Consider the following 17757-nt stretch of genomic DNA (forward strand, 5'->3'; position numbering starts at 1 on the left):
TTCTGTTAAGTAATTTTTTGTCACTGGATTAGCCATGTAAGTTTGAGTAGACCTAATTAACCTTTCTTCATTTAGATCTGATGCTTTTCATGTTCACTTTGCTGTTTTTAATAGTGTTATGTGACAGCAGCATACAGCAAGACCTTACGTGTAGGAAGGTGCACATCTTCCCCGCCCCTACATTTATTTATTTATTTACTTATTTAGTTATTAAATTTTACTCCCCTACTGCTTTTATATTCCATGTTGTATCTTTGAGACTAGAAGAGGGAAAAAAGAAATTCTTGAGGACTAAGAGAATAAACTCTACTGAAAACTGTGTTCTCCTGGTAACTTCATTATTGTACTGGGGGAAGCAATACCATAAATGAAAAATAAATTATTGAATTTTCTATTCTAGGTACATATTTTATTGAAGTCGTAGACAACTCCTATGTTCAGGCACTTTATTTTTTTTGACTGTAACGTATGGTTGAAGTGAATTGGCAGTTGGGATTCAGCTGCCACTGTGATAAACAGTGGCATTTTTATAGACCTCTTTTAGGCAGCAGGGATCAACTGCAGACACGTTGTAGGGTATCTAATGAATTTCATTTTCCGTGCTTTTTTGTGCTTAAAAATAATTCACTATTACAGTGGGAGCATGAAGTCCGTCTTGATTAAGATTTTGTCCTCATATTGTAAGTTAATACACTGCTGGGAGATTGGAATTCAGAGTAATTTAAAGACCGTGGGAGCCCTGCGAGAGCATGCATGGGGTCTATTTTGACAGTACATTAGTATCTGAATGAAATTATTTTTTTTCTCTTTTCTTCCCCCTGTTATTTTTCCCTGTTTCGGTATAGCCATTTTAGTGAACATTATCACCCTGTGTCTAAAGCGATTGGTCACCTAGCAACTATCGACTGCCTGTTCTCATTGGCCCAGGTGGCTAAACAAGGAGACTACTGCAGGTAATCAATTTTTAATTTTTATTTAGGATTTTATAGGGAATTATAAGAGAGTATTTAAAATAAATTTGAATTTAATATGTGTACTGGGATAAAATGTATTATTAAAATTGTTTACAGTAGTTTCAACTTAATCTGGTTTTGCAAAGCAGCACTTACGGGCTTAATGGAATTCTGTAAACATTTCAAATCAAATTGGGTATCTTATGTTTGTCTATATTTTGTTTGATCTGAGTCTAGTAGATGATATCTTACCTGTATATAAATATATGTTGGAATTTGCATGGAAATTATTTTCTTCTGTGTTTTGGGTTTTTTTCTTAGCAAGGTCTGAATGTGTAACATCTTTCTAATACCTACGATTCTAAGGTGTATGAGGTATGTTCCAAAGATGTATTTCAGGTAAATGATAAGTAAATATTAGTGCCTGTTTCCAAAGGAGTGATGATGCCTCCCCTAGGGTCACGCATTAGATGTGGTGAGCCCAAGACCCACGCATGCACAGTGGGCACCACAGCCTTGGACCCTGGTGGTGTTGAGGCTGTCCCCCTGCTCTCTGCAGAGGGGAGACATGAGCTCTCGAGTCCTGCTTCCCCAGAGCTTGGTCCAGATCTGGCTCCTGAGTTCACATCTCTTGTACCCACACAGAGGTGGTCAGTCTAAATACTAATTATTTCCCTTCATCCACATACATTTAATACATGATTTGTATCAACTTACATGTGCTTCTGCTTTTATGCAGCATTAAAGAGAATATTGATCACTTCTGGACTCTTGGGATCTTGTGTGCCTCTATCAAAATCTTTTTGAAAGTAATTGCTCACTTATTTCTGTATACTCAGATGAGAAAACAAACTGAAATCTGATTAATTCACTGTGCAGAGTTTAAATAATTCACTGAATTTTAAAGAGTGGCTTAGCGCTTATAGACTGGCAGGAAGGAGACTTCTCAGTGAAACTTCAGCTGCAGGGAAGGTGTCAATAATTAATTTTGGAGGGCTACTGAAGGAAAGAGGGGACTTTCACATTAACTAATTTAGGCATTTCGGAGGAATGTTTTTTTGATTAAGTGAGGGCTGTTTCATATCACCCTACCTGAGGCACGTAAAACAAGTTGTGAAGTCAGGAGCACAGGTGATCCACGCAGTTGTTGGAGAGAGGTGAGCACCTCTTACACTTCTGAGTCATCTTGATATTCCTGTGTTGGAAGGCTCATTCTTTTACACGGATGATATACAACATCAGGGCTCTCAGGCAGCAAAGTGAGATACCTAAATACAGTGGTCTAGGTAGCCTAGAGATCATCATCTGATGTTTGAGTGTCCACTCTGCAGACTATGAATTTGTTTAAGGAATCGTGTTGAAAAGGTAGTACATGACTAAAGGACATGTTAGGCATTCCAGAGCAATTTACCTTTTTTAATTCCTCTGCCCCCACCACCGTACTGCATGACACATGATTGTCTGGGAATACACAGGGCAGGGAAGACCTTTTGAATGACTGTGGCTGAGGCCCTGCATCACAGGCAATCAGCAAGTCTCATGGCATCCTGAAACCACATCCTGTCTCACAGTTACTTGGAAGGATGGATGGTTGAGCAGTTAAAAAAAATGGAATTATTTCCAAAAAATGAGGGTAAAATGGCAAATGGATCATTTAGCTGTCATCTCCCTCTCTTGAATGCAAGGTGGAGAGGTATAGGAGGAAGTGCTTCTAGATACGTGCTCCTCCCTTTTCAGACCATCACATTACAGCTCCAAACAACGTACCCGTCCCACAAATGGAGAGTGGAATTTTGTTTCTTTGTCCCCAAGGCATAAGACTCTGTCTGTATTCGTTTCATATCAGCTATACAACTGCTGGAAATACCTTTTTGTTGAAAGAGCCACACCATTATCAGATTGCACCTCTTTCCCCATTGCTGTGTGTTCCGAATATGCCATTTATTTTATCTCCATTTTCCTTTCAAATTGCATCATCATTCTCAACCCAAGAAAAATCACACTCCCCACATCTTTTCTTCCCTCTAAAGTCCACACAAATTGCTAGTTAATTTCTAGTCAAAAAATTCTGTGGCTTTATTTCAGTAATCTGTTTTTTTCAGCTGCTGCCACTTTCCTGAGTTCCTCGGGAATTTTTTAGAGTGATTGTCCTCCTAGTGTAGGAAAACGTTGCTGAGACATGAAACCGCATTTACCTCTCCATTGAATACGGCACTTCAGTTTACTATGAAAAAGTAAAACTAAGTTGCAGAGAACAAAAAGAAATCAGAGTCATAATTCAATGGAACATGCTTCTTTTGCATTTTTTGTTTTGTGAAGAACACACATGTCTTGGAGACAGAGCTTTTCAGACATGGGGATATGTAATGTAGAATTAGACATGTTATAATTAGTAGACATGTAGGCAAATTTGTAGCTGTTGCAGAAACATTTGAGACAAAACTTCTTTTTACATAGTTGTAAAAAAAAGTAAACAGTGTTGATCTGGTTTGCATATTAATTTCTAAAAAGGTACTGTCATTTTGGTGTTTCAACTTAGTAAACTCTTCATGTAGACAGTTATTGATTGCTGACTCTTGCACGTGTTTGGGACTTGCTGTCAGATTATGGGAGGTGCAAAAGTTTATAGGAGAGTTAAAGCTCTGTTATACTCTAGTCCTTGATTTGTATCATTTAATGTGTTGTCAGTCATAATATAGGTAGTTGGACAGTTTTCTTTACTCCCCACACTCCAGTTGTGAGTTAATGCAGTAACAGGCTGGACGAGCTCATCAGCAAGATCATTCTGAGAACATGAAATGTATCTGCAAAAGGTGGCACTTTGCAGAAGTTGGTGCAGTGGTGGGGAGAAGGCAGACTGTCCTCCAGTGTGGGGGTTTTGCTATTGCTCGGTCATTTTGTAGTTCTTAGCAGTTCTTCAGAATGCACATAAGTGACTGAAGAACATTCCTTGGGTAATAAAATAAAAAGAAAATACTCTAAAATTTCTTTATCCAATCTGCTAATATTTTTTATAGCTGAATGAAACCAAAGAAGTTTTTCGAACTATTTCATAGCAATAATTCTTTTTTGTAATTTTAGGGTTTTTTCACAAAAATCTGCATCACAGATGACTCTTCTGCAGACTTTAGTTACAGTATTTCTAAATAATTAGTTACAATAAACATTGACATTTATGTCTCTTCCTTTTTCCAGACCAACTGTGCAAGATAATCGGCAAGAAATAATTATAAAAAATGGGAGGCACCCAGTGATAGATGTACTACTGGGAGAACAGGATCAGTATGTTCCAAATACCACTAACCTTTCAGTAAGTACTGAGATACTGTTTGAGCTTCAAGATCATTCAAGGGAAGGAATCTGGGATTTGCTTGTTGGCCAGGAAGTTAAAATAAATAATTTAATCATACAACTGTCTGCTTGCTTGCATTTCAGAGAGATACTGCTAGGTGTGACCACATCTGTTTTGTCTTCTTTCTGGTATCTTGCAGCTAGATGGTCTCTTTACAACCTTGTTCGGTCTAAATGGCATAAAGACAAGAAAGGTGATCTCAAAATTAGGAAAATGAATGTTTTAGTGGTTATTTTTGAAAAACAAATGAATAATTACAGGTTTTTTTAGCAACATAATCAGAAGGAGTCTGCATTTTGTAATAACTTTATCTCAAATTTCTGAAGCTTTTTAATATACAAAGTATTTTAACATGCAAAATAGCAATAACTTACATTTCTGTGTAACATGTCAGAGGCTCAGTTTTCCAAATAAGAGAGCTCAGATATATTTTTTTTTTAGATATTTCTCTACTATGTGATTTTCTTTCTTTCTGCAAGTACTAATTTCATACAGCTTGTCTTAAGCTGACAAAGCAGACTCTGACTCTTCACTTCGTAGTATTAAGTAGATACTCTGTACACTGCACATTAGTGGTAAGAAGGCTTTCATATTAACATACAATAAAGATCCCTCCCAGCAAGGTGTAGCTTGCAGGCTCTATGTTACCCACAAGTCTCCCTCTGGCCATTGCTTCTGCAATAGAGCATGATGTTGAGAAATACTAAGCCCCATGCTTGTTATTGTTAGTAAGTTGAAGAAAGTAGGAGGGCTACTTCTTAACATTTTCTGGGCAATGTTATCTAAGCTGTATAACCTAAATTACCTAAAATTGTCAAAAACATGCAATTGCCATAGGTAGGACACATCCCTTTATTTCACATATCTGTTTCTGATACGCATATTTTACTTTGTTTCCTTCTTTTTTGTTTCCTTCCTTTCTGAAAAACTAAAATCTGTCTTTTAAATTACACGTTCCTTAGACGTTTTTGTTAAATATTTACCTGTCTATATATTTTTTGAAATACTATGTGTCTGTTCTTAATGAACATAAAAAATGTTTGCAATTTAACTCTGAATACATAACTGCCTTTTCAGTAAATACAGAAAAGGTATGAAACAGATGTCAGCGTGGAGCATTGCTGTGATAAACACCATTTAAATTTGTATGTACTTCTTGGGAAATATTTTTAAATGCTGTTCTATACTGAACAATGATACAGATATTGTACAATACTTCAGGGAATGTTTTCAAAATTATTTGTCAACTCCAAACAAGCAACAGATGGCATTTACAAAAAATTCAGCATGTCATTCAGTAATCATCGTGCACTTTCCCCTGTTAGTCCCATTCTTATGTTGGCTTTCTAAGTACTGAATATTACAAAATCAAGTGATTGTGGTAGAGTCACTTTTGCCTCTACTGTTGGTTTTAGTTCTTTCTTTTATGAGAGAGGTGGGTGGGAACCCAGTTTATTAAAATGCTTCTAGTTTTAAACTGATGTGTTTGCATCAGCAGGAAAATGCATCTCCTGTCATGTTGTCAGCTGAAATGTTGTCAAATATCTAACTTCAAGAAAAGCTTTCTGGCAGTGCCCTGAAATAAAGATCTTATTCTTTCATTACTCCCTCTCTTCCCCAAGTATTCATGGGTTCTTTTAGTACTTTTAACTTCAGCCATAAATTCCACTAAGGTGTTAGCTTATGGCTGCATGCAATTGTAAGGGCAGATGGGTTCTGTGGTCTGATGTTACAGCGTGTGTTCTTTCTGAGAAGAGATGGCTTTGCAAACTAGCCACCGGTCTCACAGCGTGGTTGGAGGGACCCTGGAGGGATGCCAAACACGTGCAAGAAATTTGTGGGTTTTTAACAGATGAACTCATTCTGGTTTAAAGCGTCTGTAAATTCTGTTGAGCCAAGTGGTGGTCCTGACGAAGTTTTAGTAGCAGCATTGAAAACTATACCTCCGAGACAAGAATGTTGTGAATTTTGTTCTTGTATAGTCATATGCATTTTATTACATCCATCCTTTATTCCTGATAATGGCTTTTTCCGGGTTTTGACTTTATTGCGACTTCCTTAAGGATGTCCTTTTCTTAGCAAACTCTAAACAGCTTTTTATATGTACTAAATACTGATTGCATGTATCTTCTGTATGATCTGGTTTATGACATAAGTGACAGTCCTATGTGAATTTTATTTGTATTCCTATTAACAGAATGAAAACCAGTTGAAAAACAAGTCTGTAAAGATTGTGATGTTATTCTGTGGAGATGTTTTATTGTTGTTGTTGTTGTCACAGTGCACGATCAGTTCCAAGTTTCTCAAGTAGTGTGGCTAATGTTTATTATGCACAGCTTGTCCTTTCTTACATGGCCCTCCCATGGGGCAATGGAATATGCTGACTTTTGGTTAGTTCATCAATTGTTGGATTTTGTTGTATGTACCCAGTAGAAAGGAAAAGTCTAATTGTGTGAAGTCCTTGCATAACTTAATTTCCTGGTTTTGATATGAGAAAGCTCTGTAGATTCATTGATGAGTTTTAATTTTGTATTAGCAATTGCCTTGCACCAGAGGAAGACAGTTTTATTCTGGAGCCATAGACACATAGCAGTACCATAGGGAGTCTTGCAGCTGAGATGAGCTCTTGCATCTGATTTAATTTTCCACAGGATTTCAGTGGTGAGATACACCAATCAGTCAGAGATTGGATACAGTCTGCTCATAATATCTGTGTTGCAGTCAAGTATTGCCAAACTCTGTAAGGTCTTAATTTCTTGTTGTAGCCAGTCTGTTTGAATGTGTGTGTGTTGTACTGAGGCAAGCAATTATGAATGGGTATAAAATCTAAGTCAGGTCTTCATCTGCCAGATCTTCTCCCCGTTTGATAATGAGAACTCTAGCTGGAGAGGAGTCCAGATCGCAGCCAAATTCAGACAGCACTAGAAAATTGCACAGAAAGTTCTTGGGGTGCTTTCTCGGCTCCTTGATGCAGGCAGGCAAGGTTCCTCCTTACTTTGTAATTAAAGTTGATTGTAATGCTTCTCTCTCACCAGCCTGGAGAGGTCTTAGGAAGATTCATCCATCTGAGACTTTGTAATATCTTGAAAACGGAGTGCAATGAACTCCAAGAAGCTGCTCACCTAGAAACAGAATGTTTAATTCCGAGGAGTTGTCCTATATCCCTCTATCCATATGCAAACATCAGACTTTCTTATAAAAACAACATTAGATTAGATTTCACCACTGTTTTCTGTTTCCAGGGAGATGGTGAAAGGGTCATGATAATAACTGGACCCAACATGGGAGGAAAGAGCTCCTATATAAAGCAAGTGGCACTGATCACAGTCATGGCTCAAATTGGTTCTTACGTTCCTGCAGAGGAGTCGACAATTGGTATTGTGGATGGTATTTTTACCAGGTAATCTTTCAAAACCTCCTGTATGTTTATGAAAACGTTATTGTGGCAGGGTGTTTGTCTGTATATTAATGTATACTTTAAATTTTCATTTTGAACTTTAGAAGGTTTCCTCTTTAATTTTAAATGCATGCATTTGTTGGTGGTTCTGATTTTCTAGTAAGCTATAGTACTTGTTTTGGAATCTTAGAATCTTAAAAGGATAAGAGTGTTAATGTGTCTATCTTGATTAAGATCCCGATATCTAACTTCATCTGCCTGAATGGAAATCTCAGCCAAATTTATTCTGCTGGGTGATAGCTGAATGATGTTTCCCCTAAAATTAATACTGTCACCTTTAAAAATTGTGTCACCTTTTCTGCTGTGCTGCATAGTTGTACATACTGAAAATACTTGGGGCTGAGTATATTCTATGATTATTATCTTTCCTGTACTATCAGTCTTGATGTCTTTTAAAGAATGAATAATGGTGGTTCATTTTACTCAGCATGTCATTGTCTCATTTTAAGATAGTGCTGAGTAATTTTTAAAGATTATCACTACAGTCAAAACTGTTGTATTTTATAATCTAATATTACCAAGGATTATCCAGCTGTTTTTTCCTCACTTCAATCTGTGTTAATGATGATCTTTGAGATACGTAGTTGTTGTGAAACTTATAACCATAAATAGTTAACTTTTAAAAGAGAATCTAAATACTGCTCATCTGGGATTGCTTCATCAAGTAAAGATGTTAGGTTCTTATGCTTCATGTGTCATGACAAAAATGAATGATACCACGCTTTGGTGCACTTCAGTGCAGTAGAACAAATTAGAAAACAATTTGTATTATCTTTCTAAAAATAATTTGAGCTGAAAATTCAGAATGGTATCTTTTTTCTTTACCCCGTGTTGAAAGGAATTGACTGGTTGATTGGATGAGCATTTCTCAAAGGGATATGGAGATACACAAAATCTGATTTACATTACTGAAAAAACATTACAACATTGCTAACAATTTGAAGATTATTTTTGTCTTCCTCAGTGTTTTGTAGGTGAACTCAGAGTACTTTTATTGGTGTTCGCACTGACCATATGTGCGTAAGTTTATTACTCTTAAGCTCAGTATCCCCTTTCCTTTATTGTTCTTCTGCAGAAAAATTAAGAAATGTGACACAGTCACCAGGAGTCTTAATTTTGTGTTATGCCCACTAGAAAGTGAACAAATAGGTTTCTGTCCTCTACAGTATGAAAACCTTGAAATGAGTTTCAGCTGTTGCCCAGTGCATTTCTGATTCCACTTAGCCTTTCTCTACGTTATAGGAATTTTTCACATCTGTTCTTGTAAGGTAGTGTGGTTGAAGGTAAAACTTAAGCTTTTAGATTTCAAGCTAAGCAGACCTGGAGTGTGTTACTTACTGGCTGTGAGGTTTCAGACCATTTAATTTTGAGCCCAGCCGGATTCTAGCACTGAGGATTGATTTTATTTTTTTTTTTTTTCCCTGTCTAAATTAACTTCGGAAGTTCTGCTGGATATGCCATTCTTCATTTAATGTGAAATGTGTCGAACATCAGATGAGTATACTGAAGAATTACTTGAATTCTTGTCATTGCACTGGCAATTAGGAATAAACTAATTGGCTCAATATTAATCAAGAAGAATTGAAAATATATTACTGAGGTAGGAATAGTCATGCATTAGTTAAAAGGTTAACAGGGAGCAGAAAAGCTGAGTTTATGTATTGCATTCCTTCAGAAATCCAAGATGGTCACTTCAATTTGTGAAAGACTATCAGTGGAATTGCTTGTCTATGCATCTGTTTAAACTCTCTTCTGTATAGTGTAATTTCATGAAATCGATTATACTTTTGGGACAGGCTTTAGCCATTTGCGATGTACTTACAGGATATTAGATTTTGACCAGTTGTAGCTTTCCTTCCAGTAAAAATGTTCAAGAGAATACTTGCATCCTGATTTCGCTTCAGCCTGTGGAATATGGGGGCTCTTCTTGCTCTACTCACGCAAGTAAGGCTACAAAGATGATTAGGAGCCTACTACAAGTCTCATGAGGAAAGGCTGAGGGACTTGGGTCTTTCTAGTCTGGAGGAGACTGAGGGGGGATCTGATCAATGCCTATAAATACTTAAAGGGTGGGTGTGAAGACGATGGGGCCGGTCTTTTCTCAGTGGTGCCCGGTGACAGGACAAGAGGAAATGGGCACAAACTTGAACATAGGAAGTTCCATCTAAACATGAGGAGGAACCTCTCTCCTTTGAGGGTGGCAGAGCCCTTGAACAGGCTGCCTAGAGAGGTGGTGGAGTCTTCTTCTCTGGAGACATTCAAACCCCAGCTGGACACGTTCCTGTGCAACCTGCTCTGGGTGGACCTGCTCTGGCAGGGTGTTTGCTCTGGATGATCTCCAGAGGTCCCTTCCAACCCCGTATCATTCTGTGATTCTAATTCTGTGATTCTGTAATGACATCCGTGCTCCCCCAAGTAGGTGAGCTGTCAGTGCACTTCTGTGTCCTGCTGTATTTGATTGTCAGTAGCCACAAAGTAGTCTCTAGTGCCCAGTCTGGTCTTTGCCTGACTCCTATTTCAATTTCGCTTTCTCCAAATCACGAGCTTCACCCTCTGCAATGGGAGGAGGAGTAACTTACCAGATTCTGCAACTCAGATGCCGAAAGTGTACAGAGACTGTCCAAGAAGTAGGCACTTTTGGTTTGTTTGGGTTTTTTGGGGTTGGGGTTTTTTAATGGGTTCTAGGAAAGGACTTAAAGTATGTAAGTCTGTCAGGCCAGGTTAATGTGGTGTTATATTCAGGGTATTTCTCAGCTCTAAGAAGTTATCCTTTATTAGCTTTTAATGCCTAGTTAGAGGAGAGAAACAATAAATTCAGCTGCCACTTATGTCCTACTTTGTTTCTTTAATGTTCTTAGTGCTCTGGCTGAATATACATTTGTAAAGCCTCAGCTTTTGCAAAGAAGTCTCCTCTGGTAGGGAATGAGCTTGAAGAGATCAGAGATTTTCTCTTAACTCGCTCTCAATTTTGCTTTTTTGTTTTGTTTTTCTTCTTCTGTGTTTTCTTTTGGGGGTTGTTTTTGTTTGTTTTGTTTGTTTTTTTTTAACAGGATCACAGCTATGCAGACCTCCTTTCTGTACTGCCACCCCAGGCCACAAGTGTCTTGCTGGAAAATGGGATTTTTTTTGTGTTGATAACTTTGGTATATTTTTAATCTCTTAAAAACATTGCATGGGAATATGTCAGTTTCCAAGTTATTTTCATCACTGTCGTGGTGTGTTGTTTTCTAGATGCTGCTATTAGCATAGCACCCCTGCTGTGAGGGATGCTTTACAGGCTGACTCTATGAGGAATTCTGTGCACCAGGAGCACCAACAGTTCTGCTGCTTGCTAAATTTTCTGGAATATTGGTGCTTTATACCGCATTCTCTTTTTTGTTTGTGGACTGCATCTTCGAAGTGTGAATTTTTATAGGTTTAAGAGATTAACATTCATCTAGGATTTGTATCTTGTGTTCTAAGTAGGGTTTCCATGGAAATTGAAAGGTTGCTACTATGGTTATTCCTTTGGATATATTTAGTATTTATGTATATAGCTTTTCTAAATTGGCTTTAAATACTGCATTATATTAAATATTTTTAAAGATGCAAAAGGAATTGTATTGCTTACAGGTACAGTGAAAATAGGAATGATTCGTCTTCATTACTGTGTGTATAGACACGATGCAGTGCTAAGGCCAGTCCAAATATTTCAGAGTAGTTTTGATAATTTCATCTGAAAGAGGGGGAAAGGAAGAGAATGTTTCACTGCAAAATGCCCCTAGCCCAGATGATACGCTCTTACAAGTCTGTAAATTGAAAAGTTGGAGGGGGAAGAGTAGTTTCCTACAGCACCCTTGTTTGTGTTAGTCACTCTTAAGGAAGTCTCTGAGTACTCCTATGGAGTCTCCCAAATCTTATTATTTCTTATGCACAAAAACAACTTCACTATGCTTTGTTCCTAATACTGGGAAGGATTAGATATTAGGGTTGTGAAGTAAGTAAAAAGTTTGCATTACTGTTAGGTGGATCCAGCTTCATAACATCATACTAAAAAGACACTAAATCATTCTTCATATTTTTGTATTTTTATTTCAAGCTATTTTAAAAATATATTTCTATATTGTATTATTAAAGTGTTTGTCTAGATTTTGCACTTGAAATGTCATACTTACATTATTTTTTTCCTGAGTCAATGTATATGTAAACCATTTTATATAAAAAAACCTAGTACTTTTCAGACTGTATCTTATGCCCATTATTTAAGGCATATCTGTGTAATATGGATGGACTACACAATATTTTGAGATTGTTTTGCTGGCTGATATTTTCTTCTTCTTTTACTGTACTCAGTAAATGAGTACAATTTTTGCTTTAAATTAACCTTCAATTTGTGTTAGTTCTTCTAATATAGTTATTCAGGCATTTAAATTAATATAAAGTTTCTCTGTGTGTTTTTGTAAAAAGACAAAGCAAGTGTGGACACGCACATATAGAGGAACTAATGAAAGAAATTCTGTTGACCTAATCATGCGTTCAGAAGAGATTATGCTTTGCTGCTGAAGAAAGCTGACCTTTAAAGAGGTCCCACTTACAATCAATTATTGATATAATTTCTTACAGATAGAAAACTTCAACGTACTTTCTGTAGGTCACCAGTAGCTCTTCATGAGGGTCAACTTTCAAAAGTGAGAGAGAGAGAGAATGTTATAACAATTTGAAGGTATAATATGTTCAAATAAACAAACTAATTAACAGTTCAAATTACCAAATGCCTTGTATTCAAGATTTTAAGAACCAATTTACTGAAATCACAAGCTACCATTAGAAAGGAGACTGTGAAGGAGAATAACTCCTACCAACTCTAGGTGATGGCAAAGGGAGAAAGAAAAATTTCCTTCCTAGAGCATTTACCCGCCTGGCTTTTTCTTCTTGTGTTGAAATAAAAGCAATTTCACTTATTTCGGTGATCAGACATAAGTTTGTACAGTCACACTATGGTGGAATAAATCTTCCAGTGAGGTTTTATACCATCAGCCAAAGTGGACGTACTGTTAAAGGTGCAGCTTCAGTTTTCTGAACTAAAACAATGCATTGTGCTTCAATTGCATTTGAAAACTGCCCCTTGCAGGTTACGTGTCGCGTGCTTAAAGGTTAAAGGAGTAAATGGAAACACCAGTAAGATGCATGTAGATTATCCTCTCATGCACTTTGTCTCTCTCAAGAGAGTTGTCTTGCTGTTTGCACGTTCTCAGCATGTCTTTAAACCTCACGATGGCAAAGAAATAGAGTTTGAATTGTCTAAATAAGAAAACGGGTGGAGGAGGTTGGCAATACAGGTAAGCAGGTGGTAGTGGTAGGTTGCCTAGGTAAGCAGCAGTTTCATTCTTATGCCTTGTGTAAGACATGCAGTTGCTTGCACTCCGAGTCAATTGTCTTGGTATAGTCTCTGCACATCACATGATCTGTATTTAGGTGTACAGAACTTTTCCCTACATTTTATCCTTGTAACAGATGATTTAAATGTATTTTTAGTTGGGGGTGTCCCTGCTGACTGTGGGGGAGTCGAACTAGATGACCTTTGGAGGTCCCTCCCGGCCGAGACAATTCTGTGATTCTATGACTCTATGATTTAACATGGAGGGCACTCCTCATTGCTGAATCTATAATTAGGAGATACTCATTTAGTTCAGATTCCACCATGTATCTGAATATGTTGTGAAAACAGATGGTAGTTCCTCACCTTGGCTAAAGAGGGATGCTTTGTTCTTCTAGGTTGTACTACGTATATATATCTATGGGGTCTTTCAGGTAGACATGGCCTTGAAAAGACATCCCAAGTGTGTGCATTACTCAGTTTGCCACAGGAGTGTCAGGGAACAAGGTACCACCAGACCAGCACATCACTCCAGCCTGGCTATTTTATTCCAGTTGAGCCTGCTTTCTTGTGACAGAGACTCTTATCTTAGAGGCACCCTGGTAGTGCTCACCAGATAATCCTTGTTTCTTGTTTAAGAAAGGGAATAGATGCGAGAAAAGCAAGCTTCTTCTGTCTTCTCAGGTCTTTGGGCAAAGTGACCGCGCTTGTTTTTAAACATTTGCACAAGTCAGCCAGTCAACTTATATTATGCGTTCCAATTTAAAGAAGAAATGGCATTATTTATATGTGTGCCTGGCTTAACATGGTGACACTGATAAGATTAAGTCTCTTTTTGTCAGTAGGAAGCTGCTTTAAAGGCCAAGACATTTCATCGTGGAGTCCCTCTAAGTGGGTAACTCAGTGCGTCGTGCTGTTCTGCCAGCTGGTGGCTGTAGTTCCCTTGCTGCCTGTCAACACCTGCTCTGCTGCTGCTCAGGTATTATCTTCAACTGATCCTGAAATCCACAAAGCTGAGATATAGGCCATTCCACTTAAACTTGTGAGCGCTGCACACCCGCATGGGCAAGAGCTTGGTGTTAGATCTAAAAAAGTGGTATTTGAATGCCTGCCCGACTGATGTGACTGGCACTCCTCATTTCCATCATCCTGTGGGCAGAAATACCTGTGTCAGTCACATGCAATTGGACCCATGAAGATGGAAGAGGAAGGGGCATTTGCATATCCCAAAGTGACATTTCTTGCATGAGGAACTACAGCCATCATGGATCCTTTCACCCATATTATTTCTAAGCCTTGGTAGTTGGTGCCTAGAAGAGAATTTACTGGCAAGAAAATAAGGGATAGTTTGTGGCTGCATCTCTAGGCTCATGCAAAATTGCAGAATGCATGGAGCCCTTGGCTTATTCACATAGCCCCTGCAAGGACTACAAGTATCTCTGCTTTTCTGCAGGGTGTGTGTGAGAGGTGTTTGCTACTGGTTTTGGTTTTTTGTTTTCCTTGTGCTAGAAGGATTCCGTGTGTTGTCAGTGGCATGGTCATCAGCTGAAGAGCGCAAACAGGAGATGCAGAGGACTTGGGAGAGTGTAGATAATGTGTTTTTTTCTAGTAAGTCCAGAGCATGGCTATTCCTCCACCAAGGTGGAAAACCAAACTGGGGTCAGCTTCTCACTGGGGTATTGCTTTTCCATGTAGGAGAAGTACAAGTATATTCCACCAACACATACATATTACAAAGACAGAACTGTAACTCAGCACAGCAAGTTTGATACAAGGGACCTTTAGGAAAAACTGAAGTTGTTTTAAAGTCCCTAATGCTTACCTTGTTTTGGCATGGTCCAGAAGATAAGGGATGATAATTTGGAAAGAAATGCTATGAAAGTTTAGAGGGTGGCTGAAGGATGAAGGATTTCTTCAAAGTAAGCTAAAAAAACCCAAGAAAATTCAGCTATTACTAATCCACATATATTTAAAGGCCGTGCATCAAATGTGCCATAATGCACTCTTCTGCATGTTTTATTCAAAATGTCTGTTTCTCTGATCTCTAAATGGTGGAATTGACTTTCAAAAAGGCTGGGTCTTATAATAGATATATTTTGGATGTTACTTCCCTAAATACTTTAACAGCTATTTAATTCTGACAACTTGACAAACTCATATTAATGTTTTGTCAAGCGTGTTGAGCTGAAAGAAACTAATAGACAAACCTCACTATTTTCTCTCTAGACAAACATTATTTTTTTTAAACTGGGTAAAATGTATCTATTTATGGCATCATTACAAATTTTAGTATGATTAAAAATCATGACATAAAGCAAATATTGTGTTAACACTTGCAAACACATGGACAGTCAATTTTGGATGTTGGTATTCATTGGAATATCACCATCATAAAAATTTGAAAGATCTTTAAAATTTCATGATTTACTTTAACAGATTAAAATGTTCCAAAGCTTGTTGAGAGTACATTTTATAGGAAACTTTGAGAAAATCAGAAAACGTAGGATAGAGCAGTATGTGAAGCAGGAAAAAGTGAATGTTTCTGTTGGAATGGAAATTGAGTGGAAGATGTTTTCCAGGTGCTTTTCACAATAAATTGAAATCTGAGGTAAATTGCTTAAGAATAAATAGAAAATAATGCTTATAGATATTAATGGAAATGAATATTCCATTGATCTAACTGTTGATCAGAACTTCCCAGCTTTTTGTAACGAGGCAAGTACTGTTGCACTAATTTCATTCTGGTTTTACCAGTTGATCGGTGGAAGGGATCAACAGGAGGAGGACAGAGGGGGAAAATTTTTGTACTTAAAATAATAAATGAGTAAGAAGATCCATTATTTCAGAGCTTCACTGCAGAAATGGTGCTATTTGCATGGCAATAGGCAAACCAAGGTTGAGAGAGAGCAGTTTATAGCCATAATGCAGCTTGTTCTATTCTTCGCTACTTACGCATTGCTGGGTTCACAGATGCATTTGCGAAGATGCTGCCCAGGAGCTCACTTGCTTGAAAATGGTTTAGAAGCATATCATTAGGAGTCTATTGCTACATAGTGATTTCAATGACCACGATAAAGAAATGGACGTGCTCCATCCAAAGCTACTCTATGTTCTGAACCTTGATTGCTGAGGGGGCAGCGTGCTCATGACATTTTGAAATGATTACTAGAGTGCAGGAAAGTGATGGGGAGCTTTTATGTATTAAATCAGCCTGTCCTGTCTTATTGTTAGTCCTTTATTCTATGAGTGGAGTATGGTGGTATTGCTTTTCCATCCCTTCATAGGGTTTACATTGATTTTGTTTTGTAATAAATCTTAAACAAAATATACTATGTATGGAGTTTTGCATGAGAGATTGCATAATTACGGCTCTCTTTTTATTTTGTTGTTTAATCTAGTGAAAATTTTTTCCCTGAAGTTACTGCATCATTATGCAGTAATGCATAAATGCATTATGCAGTAATGCATAAAAGACACAGCGTTTCTGTGTCTTTTTCAAAATTCTTGTGCTGGGCACAACCTCCAAAATCAGCCAGGTCATTGGGCTGGATTGGCATAGGTTTGTGCATTCACATACTTAGCAAGAACAAGTTGTGATCCTTTATGACAAACTCTTCAGTATTTTGCTAGAATTGCATATAGCCTCTCATTTTTATATCTCATGCAAACTTTGTGGTTCTTAACTGAAAACAGCAGTTACCAAACTTAAAAATTCCTTGCTTCCGTTTATTGCTTTATTAAGCTTTATTGATTTCTTTGAGGCTTACAGGGTAGGATTATGAAGATTAGTCTTCCTCGGTGTCCTAGAAATATCAGTTAAATCACAAAACCTGGCATGAAGATTCAGCTAGTCAGCTTCTTCATACCTTTATCATAAAAATATAGGCTACGAAATCCTAGTCTTGAGGTGACAGCAGTGTTTGGCAGGGCAGTCTGCGGGTGTCCTGTGCAATACAGACATCACCAGAAGACTGAGTGCTGAATAGAAACTGTGAGGGAGTTTATCTCGGAGAGCAACTTGTCTGTTACCATTTTTTGGCCAAAACATGCTTTGTTGGACTTTTTTTTTTTTTTTTCCTTTTAAGCTTTTTACACCTGAAAAATAAATGCTTAAATTTAAGTCATTCAGACTTTGCTTTGCACAGAAGCTAGGTACTCTTAATTTGTCTGTGCAGTTAGACTTTGAAAGATAAAGGTCAGAAAATTTAAAAGCAAAAGTGCCTTTTCACATCTTTGTTTACTTTATATATATGTATGTGTAGTAATGTTTACTGGGTTTGCCATATACATTAATCTATGTGTTGTGCAGAAAGTAGGGAACCGAGCAATCCCAAACAACCGGCAGGTCCACACTGGAATTTTATATATTGATATGCTAAACAAATATTGTTTGTCTTGCCCTGGAAAGCAACCACAGACAAACAGAACTTGTTAGTTGCCAAGAACCTAAAAGTACTATTCAGAAATGTTACTTCCTTATGGCAGAGTAATTTATTTTATTTTGTTCTCGCTTAATTACATTTGTGTTTATTGCATGAATAACAAAAATTACTTATGCTTTTCACTTGTTCTTACAGTCATAGAATTACAACTCTCGGGTAAATTATTCCCAGCTTTTGGCGGGGGGGGGGGGGGGGGG

At 37.6% G+C, this 17757-nt stretch overlaps 1 protein-coding gene across 2 annotated transcripts in view; it reads left to right on the top strand.

Annotated features, from left to right (window-relative positions):
• The window catches only part of MSH3 (mutS homolog 3), a 117379-nt gene that overhangs the window by 83012 nt on the left and 16610 nt on the right, over positions 1 to 17757 (top strand). For both annotated transcript variants that reach the window (XM_014960528.1, XM_014960527.1), the window contains 3 exons: positions 846 to 953; positions 4149 to 4263; positions 7548 to 7705. In XM_014960528.1, coding sequence (XP_014816014.1) covers positions 846 to 953; positions 4149 to 4263; positions 7548 to 7705 — 381 coding nt within the window. The remainder of the gene's footprint in view (positions 1 to 845; positions 954 to 4148; positions 4264 to 7547; positions 7706 to 17757) is intronic.

The sequence above is a fragment of the Calidris pugnax genome, unplaced genomic scaffold (assembly GCF_001431845.1).
Source record: "Calidris pugnax isolate Ruff unplaced genomic scaffold, ASM143184v1 scaffold326, whole genome shotgun sequence".
Lineage (NCBI taxonomy): Eukaryota > Metazoa > Chordata > Aves > Charadriiformes > Scolopacidae > Calidris > Calidris pugnax.